This window comes from Hypomesus transpacificus, chromosome 11, assembly GCF_021917145.1.
Source record: "Hypomesus transpacificus isolate Combined female chromosome 11, fHypTra1, whole genome shotgun sequence".
Classification (NCBI taxonomy): domain Eukaryota; kingdom Metazoa; phylum Chordata; class Actinopteri; order Osmeriformes; family Osmeridae; genus Hypomesus; species Hypomesus transpacificus.
Window position 1 is genome coordinate 9,122,020 of NC_061070.1, and position 27,981 is coordinate 9,150,000.

A 27,981-nucleotide genomic window follows, 5' to 3' on the forward strand; every position below is an offset into this window, starting at 1 on the left:
CTGGCGCCATACAATTAGTAGCGGCACATGATTTTCTAACGGATAATGTAGGCTCTTCTGCTAATTATAATTTCCGCAAAGTTTTGAGACTACTTAACGATCCGAGAGTTAAAGGTCACATGAAACATGACATGAAAACTTCACTTTAGGAGGTTATTTAACATTAATATGAGTTCCCCTAGCCTGCCTTTCGTACCCCAGTGGCTAGAATTTTCGATAGCTGTAAACCAAGCCCTGGGTGTTCTTCTCTAGCCTGACGTTGTCATACTCAGAGCCATAGAAAAAGTCTCAAAATCTTTTTCTATGGCTCTGGTCATACTCATAATTCTAGTCAGAATATGAGTCTGAGAACTCTCCGTTGGGCTTTGACTACAGGGCGTGTTTCAAACGAGCCTGGAAAACAAATGCCTCTTCGTTCAATTGGATAGATCTACAACCAATCAGAGCAACAGAGTATGTGACGTATGTTAAGCGCTGCATAGTAGTTGTCAACAGAACTAAACTGCAAGCAGACTGGAAGTATGCTTGACAACATTGTTAAACTATTGTCACTATGAAATATAAGCAATTAATAGATTATACAATTTAAACATTAGGTAGTAATTCCCCAAATAATGCAAGGAATTGTTTTTTAAACGTCTTTTTTTCCCCCAACAGTTTTTGCAGTTATCTTTATGATAACTTCCTGTGCTGCCCTGGACAATGCCTGTACATGCACTCCAAATACAAATGACACAACAACCTTCACCCTTTCAACCTCGGGATTAACCACATGTGTCAGACAGTGGATGGATGAAAATGTGAGTAAATAGCAATCCACCGAGTCTGGCATATTCTGTTGCATGCCTTAATTATCTCAATTATTGTCTCTCTTTAGCCTCATCACTCTCATTTCCATTTACTCTTGATGGAGGGTTGGAGAATGCATTCAGATTGCACATTTGCTTCGTTTTTTAACACAGTACTAGTCATCCCTCACCCCAAATGAAAAGCTACAAATAGTGCAGTGAAGAAAGTTTGTTCAAAATAAAAGTATCTGACCTAACAAATGGTAAGTAGATACATAGGTGACATACCATTAGCATGTATCTACCTATTTAGTCATGTTAGACCATTGATTACCATCAGGTGTTTCATTATATTTGTCTACCATTTAGAATAGAATCTTTATTCTTGTCATACATGTGTACACACAAACTTGTGCAGCACCTGCTCCAGTGTCCAGTGTAAAATATGCATTTCTGCATTCTATTTCTCCCATCCTGATGTCCTTCCTCCGGGGGCAGCCAGGAGCAATGGGCAGCCATTATGTGTGGTGCCTCAAGTGCTCGCCTATGTCCTGGTCAGGGACACGGGCAGGAGACCAGTCTGTACTGCATGTTTTTTGTATTGGGGTTATTAGTAGAGGAATCCCATGTGAGCATGGGGAGAACATGCAAACTCCACAGAGAAAGGCCCAGGAGATAACCCACCTCAACACCAATAGGCCTCAAGCGGGAGGTTTTTACATGGCCAGTTTGGCTAAATTGCTGTCAAATGGGGACTAGACACTGGAAACCCACCATTGCATTGTAGAAAAAGTCACTGACCTTAAGAAAAACTTCTCAACATCCCTCAGCACATCCATTACTCCTGTATGTTGATCAGCTAATGAAGAGTAACACATGAATCAGTTAACTCCAGATTCATTATTATTTATTCATATAAGATATGTTTATGCATGTTAAGTTATACCTTATACTTGTGACTCTAGGTTTGGTTAAATTTTGAATACATAGCAACTTCGGTATATTTAAACAAATATGTTTTGTTTATTTTGACAAAGACAACAAACATCCACTATAAAGTAAAGTAGTATATTGTGTGATGCAATAGAGACTCAATAATTAATAAATACTCAAACATGCATATGCTGTCTACACATAAACCCCCCAAAATATATCACAGAGAGACTGCTTGCTTATACAAGACACACACAGTAAGAGCTATTCATTTAAAATTCAGAGCAGCTACCAAGTATTTACTAAGTACAGTTCTGGTTTGATTTTAGTCAAAACTTTTGGTTTACAGTGATGTAGTGTTTAGAGAAAAGTATTTTGGTAATTTTTCCAATATCTCATAGCAAATACTGAGAAGGCTTGACAAGCCACTTTGAATTATACCCTTGTATTTTCAAGGGTATAATGCATTTTTGTAGAGCCCAGACCATTCAGGATTTTAAAGACAAGGAACAAACCTGAATAGAACTTGAATGAATAGAAACGTCTAGACTGAGTAAGCATTTTTTATGATATGATAGTGAGCACAGGTCTGGCTTAAAAATGTAATCCAAGTCCAATCCAGAGGAGCATGTCAAAGTTATGAGGCAATTATTCAAATGTGAGAAAATCATGGAATGCATATTGTTAGTTTACTTAATATAAATCATGATTATGTATAGACCAATTATCACCCTACGTCACACAACTGTCAAGCAGGCTCAACTGCGCATGTGGGTTGCAAAAGACGCACTTCTCCCCGTTCTATTACTCTTGGAGTGTCGTTCAGGTCATCATATATCTCTGGCCACTGGATTGCAGGGCTTGATATTAACTTTTTGAGGCTCTTGGCCTTTGGACAAATACATTTACGTTCACTTGTGTATGCACAAAAGTCACTTGCCCCCGATACCCTTAAATAGCCTGTCCAAGTGATCGGGCAAAACTAGCCTGGCTAACGGAGGTCGCTTTCTCAGGCAAATGACGAATGAAACAGACAGGTTAAAGAAATCCGAGATTCTGGCTATCTTCACCAGACTCGTATCCACATTAGGCAGTCCTCCCTGACGTTTCTGGTGTAGAATGGAGTACAACATTGTGCACACTGCCAGTGAGCGAGTCTGACTGAGGCTAACGTAAAAACAGTGTAACTGGGATGTAGTCTCACTCAGATTGCCAGTTTAAACAAATCAGAAAAATAATCGGACCAGCTGACTAAAAGCAGAATTCCCATATCTCTTGAAAGCTGCCCTGCTCGACTTTTTAAATGTAGAATTGACTGTAAAAGTGTAAAATTATGAACTTTGTGACATGACGTGAAGACATGGTTGCCGCTCGACTATGCGGTCTGTACCGGGCAACATTCTCACTCAAATTTCAAGACTTTCGTGACCCAAATCAAAATTCTGATGCGACAGATCATTGGGTAATCGCTTTCTCTCCTAAAGGCATGTCCTCCTCGACGCTTTTGGTCTTTTTAAATCTAACTATTTGTATTATCCGTGTGGTCCTTTTGCCATTTAAAATGCTATCATTTCCCGGTTTTCTGCAGCCACAGTGCGCGCGCATCCCGATTGTTTACAAACAAATAATTGGTCTATTGAACATCCATTAGGAGTAAGCATTGAGAGTACACAGTATGGCAGTAACACAGTACATAAAGACATTTTCCCTAATCACAGCTCATCTAGTCTTGTAGATGGAACCGTGGAGAGTAGGGTTGCAAAATTCCGGCAAAAGTTAGAAACTTTCCATGGGAATTAACAGGAGTTAACGGGAATATACGGGAATTAACAGGAATAAACTGGAAATGTTGGGGTAATTTAACTGTATTTACCTTGTCATAAGCAGACATGCATGCTAACATTTATAATACAACTTTTGTGTGGACATACATACATCCTACTCTTACTGCTGTAAAAAGCAATTTAGTGGGGGGGACATATCCTATTTTTGCCAGGATGGCGGGGGGGGGGGGGGGGGGGGGGGGTTGTGTGTCCCCTGTCCCCCCCAGGATTTCCGCCTATGAGTTTAGGTTTATGTTTCTGGCAGACAATGTTCCCAACCAGCTGCATTCAGGGTCTAGCTGAGCTAGGCCTGCATAGTCTTATTCTCAACTATATTGAAGTTCCCTGTTATATGCTTTTGCAAAAAAACTTTGGCAAAAAAATTAAAATCTTCTAAATTCCCACAATTCCTGAGCCAAAATTCCTGTGGAGACTTTCCGGAAACTTTCCGCCCCTTTGCAACCCTAGTAGAGAGTCCAGTCCACCAGAACGGCTCAAGTATATCCCACTCACTGAACCCCCATGACTCTGTATTAATTACTCATTCTTTTTCCCCAAACATCCTGTGATTTCAAACAAACCATGAACACAGAATCCTATCAGAATAAAACCACATTCATTTTATACATACAAGCATGACCACAACAATAGTTTGGCAGCTTTCAGTTGATAGTGCGGTGTGGTCATAACATCTGCTAGTCTATGAGCAGCTTGTTTTAGACAACATTTACAAGATAATTTCATCCATGTACATTTGTCAACTGTGGGAAAGTAGATTACTGATATAAATACAGAACAGAAGGGGACGTAATTTTGAGTCCAGTTTTATAAAAGAGGTTCTGTGCTACTATCATGGCTGTAGGCTTCAGTTTGTTAAATAGTAATGCATCCGACCAATGGTTTCAAAATAATGAGGGTTAAACAGCTTTGACAGAAGGACATATTATTCACTATCCAAGGCCTGCACAATCCTCCTCAATCGAGAAAAAATAGCAATTAGCTATTTCTGTAGTAGAAGATATTACTGGAATGATACTTAAGTGCCTGCACTGAAAAGAGGAAACACTTGCATCACAAAAACTTGACCATGTGAGCAATAGAATAGGAGCAATCAGAAAGCTTCTGTGCTATAGAGAAATTCTGTATCTAAACCAAATGCATCCTCTATTCCTGTATTTCTGTGGGAGTTGATAATACATTAACTTTTGTTGATGTTGTATTGTTTTTGTCTATTGGAACCAGAGCTAGTGTGTTTAGGGGCTTTCACTAATTCCCAAAATAAATTGGTAAAAGTTTTGGATACCACTGGGGTCTTGGTTTTACATCCCATAGTTAAACAACATACAATGCTAATTTCTCAGTTAAATGTGTTTTTTTAGGACACCGTTCTGACCTACAATGAGGAATTTGACAAAACAAGAGTGCTGTCTCTAACCCCTCAGTATATCATCACTAAAGGCTGCCCAGAGAAACTGAAGTACAGTGAGGACTGCATAGATCTTCAGGTATTGTTTTTTACTGCCACTGTATATTTGTTTGTTTATAAAGCTTTTTCTTACAGGAAATGCTTTGTCATTGCAATCTTTAATGTAGGAACAGGGGTAAAATCAATAATGGGTGGAGGCGTCAGGACAGTCATGTGAGAGTGTTGGCATAATGCCCAAAGACATTTCCTTCTTTTTTTAGGATCCACTTCGTAAAGTCGTCTGCCTGTGTAAGTGTAAACTTGTTTGTACTTTTCTGCATGGGAGGTGGAACAATTAAATTCGTTTTTTAGATGCTTTTGATAGCAACTTCCAGGGGCGTTGTTAGACATAAAACTGTACTGGGGCACAGGCATCTATTCATATTGTGTGCCGAGTCTGACACCTGGACTTCTGTGTGCGTGCTGCAGTGGCTATTTGGCAAGCTCAGAAGAGTGTGCTAACATGGAATTATGCGTGCATCGGTTTGTGTTTTCGGTTAAACTGTTTTGATTTTACAAGCATTAAGTGGGATACTGCGTTTATTTTTTCCGGGATTATCAATCTAAATGTATTCCCTGAATAATAAAGTAAATTGTTTAAATTCAAACGTTAGATTTTACTTGGGCACAGCAGATTTATACTGGGGCACGTGCCCCCGTAAATAGGGTCTAACGATGCCCCTGGCAACTTCCCTTCCTTTTTTGAATCATTGTGTTCCAAGACCTGCATATTTTTCAATATTTGCACTTCTCGCAATAAATAACTGTACTTTTCTTAGGTGATTGTCACGGATACAACAAACCAGGTGAGGAACGGGGGCACTTTCTGTGTGCTTTGGTTTTCCAGTTAGTTTTAAGTCTTTTCTAACATACTTTCAACTGCTTCTTTGGTCCATACACAGAAATGGGATGGTACATTTGGCTTTGTTTGCCTGGTCTTATAATACTAATATTGGTCGTGGGAGGCATACAAGTTAAGCGGAAGCTTAATTCGCGGTATGTATCTATTAAGTGGATTGTACAGTACTGTTTATCACATAAAACATGCACTTTTTTGACAGACGTGTGTGAATAATCTACTGTTTTTAGCTCTTCAATCAAGAAAGAGTTCCTCAACTCCCTGGTTTAGGATCGAGTGTGGAGTAAACAAGGATCCTGGACAAGAGGACAGGGAACACAGTGCATGTGTAACATTTAGCTAGAAAAAACACATTGAGCTTTTCCTCTCTCCCTCTCTTTCTGTCTATAATCTTGGTTAACCTACATTATAACATTACTGTAAAATATGTAGACTTGGTGAAATCATTGCTCAACATTTTCCATTGAATTCCGTTTCATATGTATGTATTGTGACATTTAAAATTGTATAATGATAGAGAATTTGCATAGACATTGATGAGCCAAAGCAATACGACCACCTGCCCAATATGTCCATGGTCCTCCATGTGCATGTTTATGGTTTGTCTCTCCTCAGACCACTACTGGCTGGGAACACACCACTAGCCTTGCTGTTTTTGAGGTGCTCTTGTATACACTCATGTGCTTTTGGCACAGTGTATACAAATATATATATAAATAGGAAACACATGGGACATATTTTAATATATCATAGAATACACTTATATACAGTTGATAGCAATATATAAATATGGATAGATAATTCAAAAGTAACTATTGAAAAATAGTTTATATCTTCAAGCTGTGGAAGCTGGGAGACTCTTTATGCTTCACCAGGGAGTGAACAGTGGGCCAAGTAGCATGCAGCATTCCCACCGCATATTTTCTGTTCTGTTTTGAATGGGGACTTATCTACTTGATCTAATATATATGAAATAAATGGATAAAGTAAATAGCTATAAATATTTCTAATGTGTGTATATATATATATATATTATGTTTGTATATTTTAAATGGAATATTCCTATATCTTAAATAACAAACGATTTTATATATGATATGCAATTTTTATTTTTACATTATGTCATTTCATAAAATGTTTCATTTGCAATGGGTCACATCTAAAGTATGTATTATGTTGAGCTTTCCTTTGGTTTTGCAGCTTGCAAGACGCTGTCATGACGCGCGATATGCGGGGGGCTGGGGGTGGGGGCTGGGGTTTCCCCAGCAGAACCTAGGGATAATCTAGGGAAAGTACACTTACAAGTTAACTACAGTAAATTCGTTTTCAGTAGTTTAATAAAGTGACTTTGAATAACGTATATTTCTTATAATTTCATTTTATATTACTTTAAAAAGCTTTAGAGTCCAAATCTATGTGAAATACATTTCTCACAATAAAGTGTGATATCTGAAAAACCTGTTACACTTGTTTTATATTTAATACATCGATTAAATTAGTCGTATTGTAGTCATCACAGTTTTGGCAAATATTGCTACGATATGTTCTTCTATAAATAGCCTAGGTTATTCCACTAATGCTGTCATGCATACCTAGGTTCTATTCAAGTCTAGTCAACACGTACAATGTAGATCACATTTCACACTTTAATTCTCATTGGCTTAGCCAGAGTCTGGTGAGGGTTGACTCGTGTTCCTCCATACATAATACATTTTTGAATACGTTGTTGTGTTGCGCCCTCTATGGATATGGATACAAATCTGGAAGGTAGGCCTACTTTAATACAAATGTAATGACTAGAGGAAGTGAAATCAGGCTGTAACAAAGTTAAAACTTCCGGTACTGCAAAGCTTGTCGGGATACTCAGAAGCTTTGGGCGCCATATTGGACTGTAGCAACTAGCTAACTATTGTCATAAATTTGGTGTTAATAGCTGCAACTGCGTGAGTTTTAATGTTATCTGCAAGTTTGCTGTAGGATAACGTGTTTCAGTGTGTCATGAAAGAAATGTCAGCGTAAGTCCACTACTGGTTTATAGACTTGGCCCAATTATCAACTTGTGCACAATGTACATAAAGCTGGAAAGAATAGGCTAGCTAGCTGACTACTAGCTGGCTAGCTACTGGAATAATAGCTTGTTGAGTACAGGGAATTTTGCAATGCGGTGATGATACTAGGGCCTGTTTTCTTTTTTAGGAAACTAGTTATTTATTAACTTCATCAGACTGCAAGCGCCGGTGTACGTTTATTGGTTGTCTCTTTACTAGTGTTTTAATGCTTAGTCCGCTAGCTAGTTATCTAGGCGTAGTAGTCTAATGCTAACCGCTGTCAGCCTTCGCTTGCTAACCACCCAACACAAGTTAGCTTGTTACGTCGTTAGCAAACTTATAAACAAGAACTAAAGCTAGCTAGTACATATTTATGCCGTTTGTTAGCTAACTAACATTAACTTGCTTTATTGCACAGCTTGTTAACGTTCATACTCAAGAGCAATATTATAGTTCACTTGCAACTATTTTTCTGTTGTTGCAGGCGACTAGCGTCATGTTTGTGTAGTGACTGTTAACATAATTTACGTCTAGTTGAAAACCAATTTCGCTAGCTTGTCATGCTCTTACGTCCTGTTTTAACCCCACGAACAGCACCATGCCTGGCGGGCAACAGCCTCAGAAACACTATGGCATAACCTCTGCCATAAGCCACGCACCCCCCCGGGACATAGATCACCAGTACACTAAAAAGCTCAGTGATGCAATGAAGCCTTTCGGAGTTTTTGAAGACGAAGATGAACTAAACCACAGGTGAGAATTGCGGCATAATCATACACACAGCACAATATTTTAAGTTGTTATATGTATATTCAGTCATGAATATCAGCCAATACAATCCAAAGCTGTAGGTGCGGTATATCTTCTTATTGGGTCTTTTTGAAAAATAACTTCACAATGGAAATCATAGTCCAATTTATTAATTTTCAGACTTGCTGTCCTTGGGAAGTTAAATGCATTTGTCAAGGAGTGGATTGCAGAGATTAGTGAAACAAAGGTTAGTGGATGAGTTGCAGTATATCCCAAGCAGATTTCATGGGTACCTGATAAACAATTAATGGGATTATTAATTCACCATACGACTTATACTTTTCCTTCAGCCTTTTCCATATTCATCTTGTAACAAGTTAATAAAAAGTGCCAAGCCATTTCAGTGAAATGTAAACTTCATAATTTTTGTCCTCCCTCAAGAACTTGCCGTTGTCTGCAGTAACTAACACAGGTGGTAAGATCTTCACCTTTGGTTCCTATCGACTTGGAGTGCACACAAAAGGTACTTCCTATTTAGGTTCTGGAGATCAGCTACTTATGAAACCTTCTAACCAGCTGATCAGAGACTTCTGATAAAGGGTGTTTTAGCCACCCCCTCTCTAAATGTGGTCTAATGTGTTGCAGGAGCGGATATTGATGCCTTGTGTGTAGCTCCACGACATGTTGAGAGGACTGACTTTTTCCAGTCTTTCTTTGAGAAACTGAAACAGCACGAAGAGATCAAAGACTTAAGGGTGAGGCTTTTAAGGCTCAGGGAAATGCTTTATTTGTAATAAATATATAAAAAATACACAGTTCCAAACCATTAATCCTGACTTGCGTGTCTCTTCATTCAGGCTGTAGAGGATGCCTTTGTACCAGTAATAAAATTCCAGTTTGACGGCATAGAGGTAAGTATTTGAGGGGTATTTGCACTTTTGTATTCTGAGTGAATTGTTGTTAAGAACTATGTGGTTCTACTATGTTGCTCTTTGACTGCGTTTGGCATTTCTCTGTGTTGTTGTCGAGCAGATTGATCTCCTCTTTGCCAGACTGGCTTTGCAGTCCATACCTGACAACCTGGACCTGAGAGGGGATTCCCTCCTGAGGAACCTTGACATCCGGTGCATCCGCAGCCTCAACGGTAGGAAGGAAATCTTCATTCTGAGCTATTCTGTACATTTCAACATTAGGATATATACAACATTACTATTACAAATCTTTTTCCTCCAACTTAAAGGTTGCAGAGTCACTGATGAGATATTATACTTGGTGCCAAACAAGGAGAACTTCAGATTGACGCTGAGGGCCATTAAGCTGTGGGCAAAACGTGAGTGTCACTTGGTGCCTCCATATACCCCCTCTTTCCATAGGCAGCACAGTGCAATGTTAAGATGTGTCATCATTGGAATTCTCATCTCATATTGTATGTAACTATATAAAAACGTGTGTGAACGTGAGCCCAACTAAGGGGGGCTGAGGTTACTTTGTAGAGGGAGTTTTGCATCTTAGGACTCTTGTGGACTTGTTTGTCAGGTCGAGGAATCTACTCAAACATGCTGGGGTTCCTGGGCGGTGTGTCGTGGGCCATGCTGGTGGCCAGGACATGTCAGCTCTACCCCAACGCTGTGGCTGCCACTCTGGTCCACAAGTTCTTTCTGGTCTTCTCCAAATGGTGAGTTCTGCATTAGAGATGTTCAGTTCCTTAATTGAAGTTTTGCCAACAAATGACACTGTAATACACTGCAGCTTTTCAGTCACATTTTGTGACTCATCAAGTTTAGGGTTTATTCTATCCGTTCCATACAGAACTGTGTTTGAAATTAAACTTCTGTTAAAAACTTCCGTACTTAGTTTGCAAACCACCTTGCAGGGGAACGAGTATTAGTTGGTTTTCATCCAGATAAAAACAAACCTTGCACCCTTTGCTTCAATCGGGTAGGGAATGGCCAAATCCTGTGCTTTTGAAACAGCCTGAAGACAGCAACCTGAACCTGCCAGTCTGGGACCCACGAGTAAGTAGCTATTGATTTTACAAGTAGCATGAATGCTTTTATAGTGTGTTTGTGTGTATCTTACATACCTAATAAAAGATTAACTGACTAACTAGGGTTAGAGTTAGTGTTATGGTGACTGACCAAGTTGCATAGTGGTCTAACAAGCCTCCACTCTGTCTTCAGGTTAATCCCTCTGACAGATATCACCTGATGCCAATCATCACACCTGCCTACCCCCAGCAGAACTCCACCTACAATGTCTCCACCTCAACACGCACCATCATGAGTGAAGAGTTCAAATTTGGTAGGTAGATCTGGTCTGTAATTTCTGACACACACACACACACACAGTTTGTGTTAAAGCTCTGTGTGTGCCCCCACCAGGTCTCAGTGTGACAGATGAGATTCTGCAGGGGAAAACGGAATGGTCCAAGCTGTTTGAGCCACCTAACTTCTTCCAAAAGTACAAGTGAGTACATGTGATAGTCAGGGTGAGTTTGTGATGTGTTTGAATGGATATATGATATTGTTTGTTGACATGTGTATAGCAATACTTATATTCTGTGCTTTTATGTTTTTGTGTGAGCAGGCATTATATAGTTCTGACGGCCAGTGCGTCCACAGAAGAAAACCATCTAGAATGGTGAGTGTTGAGCTGGGGGCTGGTATGGATGGTGTAGTAATGAGTGTGCTTCCTCACTGTGCATGGAAGCAAAATGAGCCTGGGTCTTCTTCCAGGCAAGTTTGTAACAGTTCCAGTTGGTTTGACATTTGTCAGTATTACTCTAATGGTAGATATGGGTATTTTCAAGTGAGTGGCTCTTTTTTTTTCTTTTTTTTTCTTTTCTTTTTTTTAAGCCATTCCCTGACACACTTTTCCCTCATTTGATTTGTGTGTTTTCTCATTAATACCCCTGTGAAACAGGATGTCATGGATTACTGCTTAAAAACCCCCTTAACACATGGTAAAAAAGATTTATTCTCAGAATAAATAAAGTTCAGTTTTGTTAACAAGTGTGAGTTTTTTTAATAACCCTTTTACTCATCTTTACCATGGGTAGGGATAGTTCCAAAGTTGAATGTGTATATATGATACACCTTTTGTTTTTTAACCAGGGCTGAGTGTTTCAATGGAACTTTTATTGTATAATTCCAATCACCTGCCATGCTTTGCACTATAAAATATACAGCTGTGGCCAGTAACGTAAAGAATGTTTCTCGAGTTTGCTCCTAAATGACAGTTTTACTGTCTTAATTGTGTCTGATGTATCAATCCACCCCAAAGAACCGTATCTCCTAATGTTTTTCTCTCTTTTCCCCCTCAGGATTGGGCTTGTAGAATCCAAGATCCGTGTTCTAGTGGGCAACCTGGAGAGAAACGAATACATAACCCTGGCCCACGTCAACCCCCAGTCCTTCCCTGGGTCCAAAGAGAACCGCACAGAGTAAGCCTGTTTAAACAAAAAATATATATGTTCCCCATTTTCTGTTTATACCTGGTAGTGTAATACTGTCCTGTAGTACTTGCATTACAGGCAAAACTAAAGGGCAGAAGTCTATTGTTGTATTCTAGCTAGACCATGGAAGTGTGGTTACAAATCAGAATAGTTTACACTGGTTCTCCTGTACTAAATGAGACATCCAGACCACTGTTGCTGTACATTCCTACATGACAATAGTTGTTGATTTTATGTGACAGGGTTCATTTGGTTGCGCTCATCCCAGTGATGAAAAGTTACCACTTATGCCATGCTTAAAACAGTGTCACGAGAGGTTATATGTGTTTGTTGTTGGAACTTATTGCTAGTGAGTTAGAAATACCCTCTCAGGCTATTGCTCTGTTGTCCAAACAGAGATGAGTTTGTGTCCATGTGGTTCATCGGGATCATATTCAAGAAAGTGGAGAATGCCGAGAGTGTAAACATCGACCTGACCTACGACATCCAGTCCTTTACAGACACAGGTAAAAATGACTTCTCTTTTTAATTTCTCAGAAAACGGAGTAGATTGGATGCTTGGTGAATTATGCATTGTCCTTCACTTGAGTTAACTACTAATATACATGGTTAAAGCAGAGTTACCACCTGCTCCTTGGCAAATTAACTTAGCACAGAGAATGTGTGGTGGGTTGTGTGTCTGTCGGGGGAGATGTATCGTAAACCCAAATGACTCAAGTCTTACAATCCCCTTGCAGTGTACAGACAGGCCAACAACATCAACATGCTGAAGGATGGCATGAAGATCGAGGCGACACACGTGAAGAGGAAGCAGCTCCACCAGTATCTCCCACCTGAGCTGGTGCAGAAGAAGAAGAGGGTAAGATGGAGGGAAAAAGATTCCCTCAAAATAGTTTGAAGATGAAGCAAGCTTGGTGGCTGAAGCGTGCTTGGTGGACGAAGCGTGCTTGGTGGACGAAGCGTGCTTGGTGGACGAAGCGTGCTTGGTGGACGAAGCGTCCTTGGTGGACGAAGCGTGCTTGGTGGACGAAGCGTGCTTGGTGTTTGCGTGAACAGAAATGCAACTTCTCTTACACCCCCCCTTTCCTGTGGTGTTTCCCCCCGCTTTTGCGGTTTCAGAGCATTGCAGAGTTGAACCGCAGTGCCAACGGGGGGAGCTCCAAGCGCATCTCCCTGGACGGTAGTCAGCTGGACAGCTCCAGAGACACGGACTCAGGGACACCCTTCAGCTCCCCCACCCCCGTGTGCAAGCCCTGCAAGCCAGCCTCTGACCCAGACGACGGGTAAGGGCCCACATGATAAACTCAGTGTTCAGCAATAAACATTTGCCTCATTTACCAGCGGTATTTAAAAAGGACTGAGAGTTAGTGCCATACACAGCCGTGTGCAACATGTTTATTTGAGCTACATGTTGATGTATCTGTATGTATGTCTGCTCTATGGATGACTGGCTGCCTGTTCATGGTTTACTTTGAGTTGCTTGCTATGGATCAGATTGTAAAACGTCCTGTACCCTGCAGCATCACGCCTTCCAAACCGCCCGTCCCTTTGTTTGTGGACGGCTCCCCCACATCAGACGCATCTCCTGAGCAGGGCATGTCCATCCCAGTCCTTGGTTCAAGTGAGCGCCATTTACTTCCCGTTGCCCTTCAATCTCTCGTTTAAATTCTTAATTTAAACCGGCGAAACTACAACAAAGGCCAAGTCGTTTTGACGTGACTCTGATTTTTGTTTTGTGTTGCTCTCCCTCATATAGAACCGGTGGTTGGGGTTTCCCAGGAGACCGCACCTACTGCCCCTCTTCCCAGCAGCACTGTCCCCCCCTTGGTCGTTGGGAGTGTGGACTGCACTAGCGACAGCCCCCCAGAGCAGCCTCTGCCCAACGGCGTGGGAGACCCCGTCAATGGAGCCTCATCCAAGAGACCGCTTTCACCTACACAGGACGATCAGCCCAATAGGCTAAAAGACACTGAGGAGGTGAGAGGGGGATTATTGACTGCAAAACACCTGAAATGAAGTTTGAGTAAAGATTTGACTGGATTTGTGACATCCATCAATGTATTGATTATTACGTTGATTTTAATAAACCCATTGATCTCCTGTGTTAAATGATGACTATAACCCTTTCTATTGTCACACTGCAGGTGCCCAATGATGACGCTGCATTCAAAGAGCCATACCCCCCCTCCAGTGATGGACATGCACAGGGAGATGGCGTAACTGTGGTAAGCACCATTAGTCACCACTGTCTTTTCAGTGACATCAGGAAATAGAAATGCACACCTTGTAGAATGTAGGGTGAACAAACACACATTTTTAAGTATAATTTTGCTTTTTCAGGAAATATTTAATTTATTAATTTGAACTTTAACCTAAATCTTACGTACTCATAGGATTGGATTTGGATAAGAACTTCCTTTGATTGGAGTCTTTGTACATGTCACAATCTCCTTGTGGGACCTTGAATCACTGGAATCCCATTCAAGGAGTCACCCATTGACCTTTTCTCGTTTTTCTTCTACACAGACTGGTCTTTCTGGGGCAAAAGCAAGGCCTATTCCAACCATCGACACATCCAGAACACAGGTATACATTTCCATCTTAATCCGTGATAACTATTTAATATGTTTAAATCAGTACGCTAACTCCATGTGGTTTTCCTCATCACAGAGACTGCCCAGCATGGAGCTGCCAGACGCCTCTTCACCCCTCCCTGCTAGCAACAGCTGCAGAGTGGTCAAGAACTCCATCAAGCTAGCTCTCAATCGCAGCAGGTAGTCCTCCATGCCTGTGTATTGCTCCTTAACAGTTTGCGTCTGAACATCTAATCGTGAATCAATCCCAAAAATGCTGCACAGGCAAAATCCTCTTTCTTTAAAAGCTTTTCCCCTCTCGTCCCGTACCTTGCAGCATCACCCCCCCCAAACCCGCAGGGTTAGTGGAGAGCACGCTGGCGCCAGACGTACCTGTAGCCACGAAAGTGCAGGGCATGTCCATCCCAGTCATCGGCTCAAGTAAGTGTCTTTTGGTTTTCGGACTCCTATGAGCACTGAAATGGTCTGCACGCGCTGTTGCGGTGTTCCTGTTAACAATTCAGTGTCATTCGGGGCGTCCCTTCACTCTCTCTCTCCCTCCCCACATTTCCTGTCCTCTCCCAAACACACTTTCTCCGTCCTTGATCCTAATTTAAAACAACTGAAATTTCACCAAGAATTGGGTGTCATCTATATTTCTCTTTGTGGTTGCCTACGTAGAGAGTATGGCTGTGAAGCCCGTGGCAGCCCCAGTGGGAAGCACCATCCCCACGGTGGTGGGCCGGAGCGTCGACCCCAGCAGCAACGGCGCCGCGCCCAAGCGAGCCCACTCGCCCACGCTAGACGAGCAGGCCAAGAGGATCAAAGAGACCGAGCAGGCTCAAATCCAAATCGTGTGAGCTCTAACCTTCAAAAAGGAACACGCATTTAGATGAATTTGGGCCCATTGCAATAACCCAGACTCTGGTGTGTGTGTGTGTGTGCGTGTGATGAGACAAAGCAACGGCTCTTAGCTTAGGGAAGTATCTGTTCCAGAGGTGGAGGTGAGAAATCCCGCCTCGGTAACAGTTGTCACATGCTCAATGAGTCCCCGCCCCTCCTCACACCCTGCCAGTTGCCTCGATGAAGGCCAGAGAATCCTTATGTAACAAGTCGTCAGACATGCGGGACCTGTAGTAGGTCTCCCTCTGCCACTCTGGGCACTTGAACACCTCTCTCTAGATCAAAACATTGATGAAATGATTAGGCGCCCGTAACAGGAGCGATGGTTTTCTACGTTCAGTTATCTTCTTTTCCGTTGAGTTGCGTGTTTTAAAGGCCTTAAGGTGTCAATGCTGGGTACACACTCTCCCGAGTGTTTTGAAAATCGAACTTGTACAGTAGATGTTCATGTAAATAACTCTTTAAAAGAAAAACAAAAAAATCACTGTTAGTCTTTTGATAGTTCTATTGTAGTTTTTATTAATCGAAAAAGGAAAAAAAAAAGTTTAAAAAATTGTCTTGTGTTTTTCCACTGTCTGAAAAGAAATATCCCCTTCTCAAACTGTTTTGTAATGGCTGTGTAGGTTTCTATACAATTACATGGATGACTGGTTTGCTCAAACCTGGACCGTCTCACAACCATGACCCTATCGTGACCCACAACCATCCAGAGGATATATGTGGTGGTCTAACATGGAACCCTTCCTTTTTACCATAAAATATATCTGGTTATGTGTTTAACTTACCCTTATTTTACTATTTTGTGAGCTGCACAGATCGCAGTACCCTATTTCAATGCACTAGTAAGATTTCCATAGACTGATCTACAGTGTTTGAATGTGGGAAACATGCATTCAGCTGCTCGGTTTTCTCAATCCAAGTTATGTCACCTAAATAATTACATCAAGGATGGACCTTTTTAAAACTCAGTAAACCTGTTTTGCCTCGCTTCGACTTTGACCTATGAAACTGGGGTTTGGAAGATGTGATGCTGTGGTAAGTAGGATCTGACTTGTGAAGTGGTCCATGACTGGATCTATGGTGCTTGTGAAACTGGTTCAAAGCTTTTTGAGGGATTGTGTGTATGTGTGTGTTGGTTCAAGGTTGGTTGTTGGTGTGTGAGGAAGGAAGGGAGAACGTTATAAGCGAATATGTGCTTGTTACCACCTTTGGTCTGGGTGGGTGTGTCTGTTTATGTGTGCGTTTTGGAATTCCCTTTTTCGTGGGGTGTTTGCCCTCTGTGCCTCCTGTGGAGGTTCTTAAAAATGGCATCTCCTGGGGTCATCGTAGAGGGGAGAAGTTGGCCTGTAACATTCTTCTTCTGTCTTTCCAACAATGATTTCCTTGGCTGGGTGTACAGAAAGAATCTGTGTTTTGAAAAGGCTTCTTCATTATTGGGGTTTTTCTTATCACTTTATTTATATTTGCATATTTGTACCATGTAATTTTTTATATCATTCATAGCGGGTAGTTTAGTTTTTTTGCCCCGAAAGACCTCTACACCACTCTGTTTCAGAATTCTCAGTTTGCATTTTGAGGAACTAACAATACAGGTCATTTGTTTCTAATTTGTATTTGAAAGGGTATTTTGTATGTTATGTTTGTCACCTCCTTTAAATGACTCCATAAATCCATTAAATCTTAAAACCCCAAGATATTGTTTGCTCTTTTTGTTACAGGTTCTGTTTATAGCATGTCATCTTTTGTTCTTAAATTTTCAAAGGGAAGTCAATGCATCATGTATCAATCAATACCACATGTTTGCAGTTTGTATTACAGATGTTTTTACGGGGTACACCATGTTTGTTCAATGATCGTGGTTGGTCTACTATAAGTACATTGTTAGGAATGAACAGTAGGGGGCTCAATTCATAAACTTCATTCGCAAGGGCCGGGACATTCCCATTTCACCAATTGTAGGCGTAGTTCATCGCGTGGGGATTACCCCAAATACAAATTTCGACTACTGATTGATGAGACCATATTGACAGCACAATATTTATCCTTTAAAAGGCACTTTCAGACATTTGATATTTTTTAATTTACACTGTCACGTTCATCTATTTGTCAATAGCTGGAACACTTTGACTGATCTCCTACACAGGTTCATTCGTTTTCGTTTTGTGCAAGTCATGACGTAGGACACACCAACAAATCCCACCGTACGCATTTCATTCGTTCCTTAAAAGAGGGCGGGACATTGAGGGAGGAGACGGAGGGGACTTCCCAGACGACTTTCTTTACAAATATTAATTACACTCTACAGTGAAAGTCATTCAATTTAGATCTGTTATTGCGACAGTATCCCGTGACAAGGCTGTGCACATCATGGATGGTAAGTAAACTAACTTTGGCTTGGCCTAGACCAGGGAACAACAGGTATTATAAGATACAACAACGAAAAACTTATCTGTAGCCTGAAGTATGTTTCCATCACTTGGCAAAGTGTAATATAAAAACATTAAGTTACTTTTTAATTAACGCTTTAACATTGCTTCGTGATCAAAGCACTAGGAAGGGTTTAACCAGATTTGTTATAGCTCATCAAAGTTAATTACTTGGGCCTATACGAATCTGAAAGATATAAAACATTATCCCCACTAGATTTTAATTTTATTTTCTAGAAATGTAATATCCTGTTTAACTTAAAATAATTCAAACTATTTGGGCTTTGTACAATATTTCTGGTTAGAGGCCAGTTTACTTCCTGTTTTCTTACTTGTCTGTCTTGTCTTTTATGCCTCCCGCCGACTTTGACAACAGTTCATATGCCATCCTTGATCGGGGACCGTTCAAATATGAGTAAGTTTTAGAGGGTGTACTCTAAACCTGATTACTTGCCTCTACAGCCATATGTTCGTAAATGGTTGGCCTATGGCTTATAGACTATCATATTATCTTTCTCACTATTCCTGGGTTGGGTATTATTTCTTGTTTTCACTTCCTCTAATGCCATGTTTCATTTTAAATGATCTTGTGTACATATTTATAGATGTGTGTTTGGATGTAATGTAAACAGTATTAATAGTATACATAATAATCATGATATGTCAGACTTAATACTCATAAATTAATACTCATAAATTAAATGTCTATCTTTATTGGTGTCGTCCTTTTAGTTTTTGTTATTTACCTTGTTGGTACCTTCCATCAGTAATTTGCATAGCCATCTTTCTCTTTTTGCAAATTACTTGACACTCAGACATGACACCACATTTACAAAAGCTGAGCTAATTTCACAAAACATTGTAATGACATCAAACACGGCTTATGTTGCCTACCTTAAAACGTTTCTTTACATTGGTCCCCCAACCACAGAACTCCCATCTCTTGTTTTTGACTTTTAAGGGGCATTTTGTTTGTCCTCGGGTTGAACTTTTTTGACTACTCTTAAAGAGGTTAATTATACAGATTTTTAAAAACGGTGCACCTCAAGTATTTGACAGCATTGAGGTGTGCCAGGCAGCAATAGTACTACACCTCAGAAGTACCTGCATTTCTTAACCTCACCCTGTTTTGTTACAGTTGCTGAACCCGACATCCAGATCTTTGAGCAGCCTAAACAAAGAGGCATGCGATTCAGATACAAGTGTGAGGGCCGTTCTGCAGGCAGCATCCCTGGAGAAAGGAACTCTGACAACAACAGAACCTATCCCAGCGTACAGGTGAGCACACCAACAGTTGTACTCCACACCAGGTCAGAACACTGACTTTAGCCACAGAGCCTGTCTACCCCATTGAACAACAGTTTCTTGGTGAGGGGAGCAGTACTCCAAGTATACCACCAATCCCAACTAACCAGTTTTCAGGATATTTTCACATTCCACTTTTTACACCACCTTAGTTTTCTGATGAGTGGACAGTACTTTGAACATTATCTAAACTTGACACCCAAGTTTGTTTAGGCAGAACCTGCTATGTTGTGGTACATGAAAGTATGTTGTGGAATGGAAAGAAGGATACTTACCTATGGAACATTCTTGGGAATGTAGTGAATAAAAAGTACTGCCAAACTATATAAACTAATCTACGAACTAAATCTGAAATAGACGACTGAAACCTACAAAATGCCACCAGACCAGTTCCTCTAAAAGATGAGGAATCAATTTTAGCATCCATTTTATAATTAATTATGAGTGATCAGTCAGAGCAGGGTTTGATTCAGAAACTTTGTGGAAAAATGCACCTACCTGTGCTTTGAACTTTTAAACCTCTCAGTTGAGGATTGGGAACAGCAAACAGTGTTTCAGGCTGATGTAGATTGTAGTGACAACATCTGTATGAACGTTGCATTTTAAATAAAGCATTTTCTGCTGGACAAGAATTATGCTAAGTGTTAAAATGTTCTTCTTTTCCTCATTGGCAGATTTTGAACTACTGTGGAAAAGGCAGAGTGCGTGTTTCTTTGGTGACAAAGAATGAGCCCTACAGGCCCCATCCTCACGACCTGGTGGGCAAGGACTGCAAAGATGGCTCCTATGAAGTGGAGTTCGGCCCTGATCGCAGGGTCATTGCGTGAGTAATACTTTACCACAGCTGCTAACATCATCTCCATGGTGTCATCTTAATTAAGAAATGGGAACCTTTTGTAACCTACAAAAAATGGCAGTCTTTTTTTGTACACAACTGTATGCACAAGCCAAAAAACAAACATGTACAGGCATCCATACTCGTTTTTTATTGGCCTGTTCAGAGTCTGTGTATGATGAGTGACACACTGAGGGAATTCCCCAGGTTGCCTCACTGTTACTGTGTGTGGCATGTGAATCTGTGTGTTTCTGAATGTGTGTGTCTCTATGTGTGGGTGGTGTATCGGGGGTAGGTTGGTGTGTGTGTGTGTGTAGGTGGGTGTTTGCATGTATGTGTGTATGTGATGTTCAGGACTGTAACAGGGACATATCACTAAGAGTTTCTCATCATTTTGTTGATTGCTTTGACCTCCAGCTTTCAGAATCTGGGAATTCAGTGTGTGAGGAGAAGGGAGGTGAAGGAAGCCATCGTCAAGAGGATGGCTGGAGGCATAAACCCCTTCAATGGTGAGTCACATTAATCCTCATACTTGATACAAATAGTTTGGGCCAACTTAGCTTTTAAAACATAATCATGATATACAATTAAAGCTAGTCACAATGTCTATGGTAAAGTATCTATGGACACTTTGATAAATCCTGGAGATTGAACCAAGTAAAAAAAAAGAAAATAAAAAAAAAGAGACACTTTTCTTTTTTAAAGAAAAAAGCTCAATCCTGGTTATGGTATGTACACACTAGTGCCCCCAAGTCTGAGTTGGACTAAAATGGATCCTTCCTAATTGCAGTTTAGCCCCAGCACGCCTAGTGTATCTCAAGTACTAACAAGAGCAATTCTACTTCCCCATTCTTCTGCACAGTTGCTCAATTCAGCGCTGTGCTGAATGTCACGTGAGGCAGGGTAGAGAGAGAGAGGGGGGGGGGGGGGGGTGAGGGTGCGAGACCGTAAAAAAAAACCCACGCAGCAACACATGAACCAAACCTTTGCTCATAGCTATGTTGAACACATTCCAGTTTTGCAGTGGTGTTGTAGGAGGTATCCAGGTCATCCTGTTCATATTTCACTGTGAGCAAGTAAACATGCGAGAGACAAAGGGGTTATTTTTCCCATACAAAGCACTGTTCAGACATGCCAAACAGTAGGTCCAAAGATGACTTTTTATGTATGATGAGTCATCAATGTTCTTTATTGAGTATTTGGGATGTAATCCATACTCAAATCAGTACATTTAGTGCCACTGCAGTCCGTAACAGGGAAGTGAGTGGAGGGAAGTGGTCTGGCATGTAGTACCAGTTGGCTGCAGGTAGTGTAATGAGGAGTTAGCACAGAGCTGAAGAGAAATAGAGAGATCTTTTTGTGAAAGGAAGATTAAAAGAGTTTAAAAAGCAGACTTTCTCCCAGTTGTACCAATCAATTCTGAATGCAAGATTCAATTGGGGAATGCAAACTGGTTTTCCTCATAGCAAGTGTCCATGAATGCAACCGGTGTAGTGTGTGTCTGAAATATGATTTGAACTTCTTACACAACTTACTAAATTATTTGAGTATGCCATAAAAATTGTTACTTAACAATTATCTTAGAAAAGGTTTAGTTATTTCCAGACAGTGGGGCATACTGAACCAGAGCACTGGAATGCACAGGGAAATAGAAAAACTGTGTGAGATCTGCTCACTTCTCTCTTCAACTCACTTCTGCTGTGAAACTCAGCTGTTTCCTGTACAGAACGAGATACACACACACTCACACAGCACCCCCCCCCCCCCCCCTCTTTGCCCCACACCAACTTCCTGTCTGCTTCTGGCTGAGGGTGGTGGCTCCAGTTTAGCTTCACCAGCTGCATGTCAGGTGCTTCAGAAACAGCCAGTAATGGGATTGGTGCACCTCTGTTACAATGGTAGAATAACCCTGAGATCCAGGTCACTTGTGCCAGTCTCAGGGTCCACACAGTGGCTGACATCGGGCTATGAGGGTCTGTGTGACGAGTGTAAGCGATGGGGAGTTCACTCCAACCTGACAATGATGAGGCGTTTCCTCAGTGAAGTAAATCACCTACAGCTTCTGCATTTGGCTGTGATGTAGGGGAAGCAGTCAGAGCAGCCTCTTGGTTTTGTGGATTGTGTACTCAATCGTGTACCATAACGCTTCTGCTGGGATTTTGATTTCACACAGTGCTCCCTCATGTTAACAAACTCATATGCTGAATCAGGTGTGACCTTACATCTAAGTAACTCAATGAAGCAAGCCATAACATATTCTTCACTAGCTATATGCTTTTAAAGCTTTTCGTATGGCGTCTGGGTTGTAGTGTTTACAAGTTATTAGTCATTCAAGAGAACAAAGACAGCACCAGGGGTGAGGTGTCCACCATGTGGATATTTGAAACCGGTCTCCCCCTTTTAGCCTACTTTCTCCAACCCTTTGTCAAATATACGCACTCACTCACTTATCTTATGACACTTTTACATGAGTACAACACACACACACACACAGCATGCTAGTACCCATACACTTTACTGTGAATGTGTTCTGTTGCGGCCCACATCTCTGTATACCACATACCCAGTCTTTAAGTCTCCATCCCTCCCCCTTCACTATTTTCTTTTTCACCTCATGACCAACTGTGAATCACTCTGACTAAGCAAAAAGTGAAAATGTTCTTTATCCAAGAGGCAAGTGATTTGTCCTTTTGTGTCAGACGGAGTTCTAAGTAGGGACATCCAATACCACCCACCCCCACCCCTGTCTCCGAAAGTGTTCTTGTGCCAGAGGTTTGCTCTGTACGTCAGCTGTCCCTCTCTATCACCTACTTCCATCCCTCTTTGTCTGACGCCCCCCCTCTCTCACTTTCTCTTTCTCTCTATCTTTCTCTCACTCGTCAGTAGTTGTCATTTTACGCCCAGGGATTCTCGTTTCTTGATTAGAACACACGCGCACACACACACATTTCCACCTGCCATGACATCACTAAGCCTCAGCACGCTCACAGTCGTGGGTGGGGTGGCCTCAGTGTGGCCTCAGGGCCCAAGCACGTACGTGGGAGAGAGAGAGAGAGACCGAGACAGCAAGAGAGTGGGCAAATGTGAAAAACTGTGGTGGTGTGTGTGAAGGGGGGGGCGGGGGGGGGGCGGAGGTGTTCTGTGTGAAGGCTTAAAACGAAGCCGCTCGATTTGCAAATTTGTGTGAGCGTTTCTGTGCGCGCGCCTATGAGTAGGCTGTGGAAGCACATCTGTGACGTTTCCAACCACTGTAAACTCGAGGCCAGTGGAACATAGTATACCACAAACTTCACTGAGAGGACCTAACCACGCACCACACGTTGCATAGAAACTAACTGGACTACGAACTCACACAGCACTTCCTGCCCTACCCCCCTTACTTTTGTCCCCCTTACAATGTATTCACATATATGTCCATGTGTGATTGTGTGTCCAGTGCCCCAGGAGCAGTTGCTGCAGACTGAAGAGTACGACCTCAACGTGGTGCGCCTCTGTATCCAGGTGTTCCTGCAGGATGACAGTGGACACTATGCGCGCGCCCTCCGACCAATCGTCACCAACCCCATCTATGACAACAGTGAGTTGCTGAGTTGCCAGTTGGTCAACACCGGCTGGTGTTGGCGTTATACCAAACATGGCAACCAAACATGACAGACCTTATATCAGTTCTAACTGAAAATAGCCAGAACTCGTCTCCACCTGAATTATTTGTGGATTGCATGTCGTGCAAGCTGTCATTGGGGGGAAGTGTGCTATGGAAACAGTGTACTCACATACACCCACAAGCATAGTCTCACACTTCCCTACATTGAGAACAACTTCCCTATCCCACTCTCATAAAAAATATAGACAAAGTTTTTATTACAGTGCATAACTTGAGTTGTATAAAAGGCTATATTTCAGTTTTAGAACTGTTTAGTTCAGTTTTTTTTAAGTTTATTACAACTTCGTCCTTATGTGGATTGACTGTTACACGAGGCGGATTGCAAATGGATGTCCGTATCCGTGGTGTGACGTGTGTTTCCTGGGTGTGACCTTGTGTGTTTCCTGGGTGTGACCTTGTGTGTTTCCTGACCCCCAGGGGCTCCAAACACGGCCGAGCTGCGAATCTGTCGCGTCAACAGGAACAGCGGCAGCGTGAAGGGAGGGGACGAGATCTTTCTCCTGTGTGACAAAGTCCAGAAAGGTATGACCCAGTAAAAAGTATACGATCCATGTTGTTTGTATCAGTTACGCTGCGTGTCTTCTTTTTTTTCTACCACCTGCAGTATTGATTTTGTGATAAATGGGTCCCTCCTTCTATCCTTTCATATCATTTCATTTGTCCTACAGGCCACCTATCCTTTTGTTTGTCCATCCATCCATTTTCCATTGGCTTTTTCCATTTTCCATGTTAAACTATTATTCCTCACGGATGACAGTCTTAGTGCTGTTTCCTCCATAAACACCTGTCCCTCAATCCCCTCATCTCCTTTTGTTATCCATCCCTCCCTCATTCACCCCTTTCTCTCCTCCAGATGACATCGAGGTTCGTTTCTTTGTGTCGGGAGGTTGGGAAGCCAAAGGCTCCTTCTCCCAGGCCGATGTCCACCGCCAGGTGGCCATCGTGTTTAAGACGCCGCCCTACTATGACCTGTCAATCATCAGCCCCGTCACTGTGCGAATGCAGCTGCGCCGGCCCACAGACCAGGAAGTCAGCGAGCCAATGGAGTTCCGCTACCTACCCGACGACAAAGGTGAGGAGCCAATGTCTGAGTATAAATACCCTGGGCCTAACAGAAAAAATCCCAACAAAATGTTCTGTAGGTTTGCAGTTCTTCAAGTATACGTTTAACAAAAACAGTTGCCCAAACATTCCTAAATTGACCTGTGTACACCGGGAAATTGTCTCTCCCAACACAGGGTTTCACATTATCTTTCTTGACTGACTCTTGCTTGGTGGTTAAAATTGTGTTGTTGTAATATGTCCAGCATATCAGAAGTATAAGTGCCTCTCTTCTGGAAGTGCCCAGTTGTTACAGCTTTCTTTGCCGTCCCTGGGTGTGTCTTTGTCTACCTTCATGTTATCTATGTGCTTTGCAGTGCAGTTCTCCGTGCTGTGTCAAAGACCTAAATACTACTGTTGATCTGCATTGATTCATTTAAAGCATCCAAGCTATGTTCATCCTTTGTGTCCGATTTTACACCCCCTGCCCACTTTGGCAGGCCATAATTAATTTGTTCTTTCTGCCTGGTTATGCAAGGTTTTTTTTACTTTATGTTATGTATGATACCTAATACATCAAGTTCATTTTGTTGTGTGTTTGTGTCTATGTGTAGACCCTTATGGCTGCCAGGAGAAGAAGCGAAGGAGAGAGCACTTGATGAAAACCTTTCCTCTGTTAAGCGGTAAGATAAATCTGTACTATGTCCTCTATTCAATATATTGGTGTGTGTGTGTGTAAATGTGTGTAACACCAGTTTGTTGTCCCTCTCGTTCAGATGGTATGAATGTATCGAACAGACCCAAAGTAATGTCTCAGAGCTCCAGGAAAGGTAAGAATAATAGTATTATCTTAGTGTCATATACATGTATTTGTATGTCCACTGACAAGTCACTAATTATTTATTCAACATAAGACAATACAGTATCTCTGGACCAATTGTGTGCTGGCAGATTATAGTGTATATATTCTAGTGTGCAACATAAATCATGAGAAAAAACAAAATACTAACATCAGCTCTTCTCCAACCAGACACAGCACACATGTACCTGAAGCAACCTCCCTTCCCTCAAATGATGCACCAAAGTCCTGCCCCTGCATACTACAACCACAGTGTTCAGCGAACCATGCAGATGCCCAGTGTGTCACCCAACCAGGTGTGGCCACACCTCAACCCCTCCCTATCATTGGATAGCATTCGAGTTAACCCTCAAAGCACCAGCAGCAGTACGAGTGGCTTACCCCAGCTCACCACGTTGGACCTGCAGTGTTTAGAGCCCAACACTCAGGGTTCCTCTGTCTGCCAGGCTAGGCCTGGCCCTCCCCACCACCCCCATTCCCACCACCAGCAAGCCCTCCAAAGGAAAGAGCCACTCCCTGAAGTCCAGGCCAGCCACAGTGGCCAGAGCTATGGTCTTCCGACATCCTGGCATAATGTCAACCCTCTCCCCTCACCCCTGGGGAATGTTGAAAACAGGGGGGCTTCCTTGGAACTGGAGTCATTACTTGACCTCCAGAGCTTTGTAGGAGGGGGAGACCAGACAGCAATGCAGATGAAGCAGGAATACCAAAGTGGGAGGCCAGAGGGCCAGGGCTGTAACATGGCTCCTCCTGTAGACCCCAACCATGGTGCCTCATATGCCAACTTAGCCCAATGGTCTGCAAGCAACGGAACTAACATGGAGGCAATGAGACAGGAGGGCAATGGAAATGCCAACATTCAGGCCCTCAGAAATGTACAAAGCCCCTTATCAGCCAACGGGGGGGGACAAGACGGCTGCTATAACTATCTGAGCCCATGGCCAAGCCAGTATAACGAGTGACAGTGCAGATGTTTTGAAGTCTGAAGAAACACCCGTGGCAGCTCATTAAATGTAGGGGGAAGCTTTGACGTGTGACAATGAGTCACAAAGTGTGCTGGATTGTGGTGATACTTGTGAAATAGATCTGATATTCAGGGCAAAATGTTAGTCTACTGGTTATGTGTATTCTCTCTCGTCTCAGTCCACCTGAAGGGAACTTGTGTGCTGTTCGAATGCCTTTCTTTATGTTGATGTTTTTTCTTGTTCTACGGTATATGGGATTATAGATTTGGGTTTCACATTTGAAAGTTAAAGCTAAAAAATGACATATTGTTACAGTTTTGGCGTCCAGGACTCATGTGCACATGCTGTCTGTAAGAATGGCAAAAAAAAAACATGTTTAAACTCCCAAGAAGTTACTCACATTTCCATTGAGGAAGTATGGAAATGTCCAGTCAGTAGCACTGTTGTGTTCCTTAGTAATGGCTATGTCATATTAATCACATGTGCTGTCAGAATAATGGTGTGGAAAAGAAAACTGATGCACTAGTACCACTCAATACTTTTTCTCTCAATTGTATATAGCTTTAATATTTTAATTAAGATGTTTCAATGCTGATGGCTTCTGTTTTTTAAATACAAAATACTTTGTTAATAAAGAAAATATTTTATTCCACACAGGTTTGGAATTTTATTGAACAAATTATTTTGAGTTTGGTATACCTCAGAGTTTGTGGTTAGTGCTCATCAAACTAATATTTTAATAACCAACCATCCAATATTAATCAACAAATGTTATGTAAAATTGTTTCACTTTTTTAATATTATACATAGTAACATAAATAGCCATTAAAGAGTTGGGTATCAAACTGCTTTATTTCTCTACCCAACTGCACATTATGTACACATAGGTACTCTTAATTGTGTCAGGGGAAGCAATACCAATCACAAGCAGCGGATGTCAAAACGAAGAAGTCATTAATTTAACTTACAAGAAGGCAAAACAATAATTCCACACTGAGAAAATACAACAAAAGTACTTAGCTGCTCTAGTTTAACTTAAGACAAAGGCAAACTTATAAACTCTAGGCAAGAAGTTAATCCAAAATCAAAACAAAGACTCTGAAACCCACAAGGGAGATCTGCAAAGAAGAAACAGACTGTTTCCATGGAGAGAAAAATATGAACAGGTGGTAACAAGGTCATGTGATCGGCTACTATGTCTCCACACACAGAGAGGGAGAGGAGGAAGGCGGCTGATTAGCCTGGAGTCATGACTAATTGGCTGTGAAACCTTGTGACTGGCAACAGCAT

At 41.7% G+C, this 27,981-nt stretch overlaps 2 protein-coding genes across 4 annotated transcripts; both read left to right on the forward strand.

Moving 5' to 3' along the window:
• Window positions 1-7,717: 7,717 nt before the first annotated feature.
• papolg (poly(A) polymerase gamma) lies at window positions 7,718-17,288 on the forward strand. Of its 3 annotated transcripts, none has more exons than XM_047029694.1 (24): window positions 7,719-7,883; window positions 8,511-8,669; window positions 8,847-8,913; window positions 9,108-9,189; window positions 9,312-9,421; window positions 9,524-9,577; window positions 9,699-9,810; window positions 9,907-9,996; window positions 10,203-10,341; window positions 10,609-10,681; window positions 10,847-10,967; window positions 11,048-11,132; window positions 11,253-11,306; window positions 11,989-12,108; window positions 12,517-12,626; window positions 12,858-12,979; window positions 13,240-13,403; window positions 13,641-13,741; window positions 13,877-14,097; window positions 14,265-14,345; window positions 14,647-14,706; window positions 14,791-14,894; window positions 15,031-15,134; window positions 15,375-17,288. In XM_047029694.1, the coding sequence occupies exons 1-24, from the start codon at window positions 7,867-7,869 to the stop codon at window positions 15,551-15,553; spliced, it is 2,529 nt and encodes an 842-aa protein (XP_046885650.1). In that variant the 5' UTR covers window positions 7,719-7,866; the 3' UTR covers window positions 15,554-17,288. The 3 variants fall into 3 exon arrangements, with proteins under 3 accessions (XP_046885652.1, XP_046885650.1, XP_046885651.1); XM_047029695.1 differs by lacking the exon at window positions 7,719-7,883 and adding an exon at window positions 8,014-8,107; XM_047029696.1 differs by lacking the exons at window positions 10,609-10,681; window positions 10,847-10,967; window positions 11,048-11,132; ... (10 more) ...; window positions 15,031-15,134; window positions 15,375-17,288 and having other exon boundaries at window positions 7,718-7,883; window positions 10,203-10,345.
• Window positions 17,289-17,851: 563 nt separating this feature from the next.
• Window positions 17,852-27,343, forward strand: rel (v-rel avian reticuloendotheliosis viral oncogene homolog). The gene is made up of 11 exons (XM_047029688.1): window positions 17,852-17,970; window positions 18,399-18,437; window positions 19,161-19,300; window positions 20,002-20,150; window positions 20,580-20,671; window positions 23,599-23,739; window positions 24,244-24,348; window positions 24,680-24,898; window positions 25,482-25,550; window positions 25,644-25,697; window positions 25,898-27,343. The coding sequence occupies exons 1-11, from the start codon at window positions 17,964-17,966 to the stop codon at window positions 26,686-26,688; spliced, it is 1,806 nt and encodes a 601-aa protein (XP_046885644.1). The 5' UTR covers window positions 17,852-17,963; the 3' UTR covers window positions 26,689-27,343.
• The last annotated feature ends 638 nt before the right edge of the window (window positions 27,344-27,981 follow it).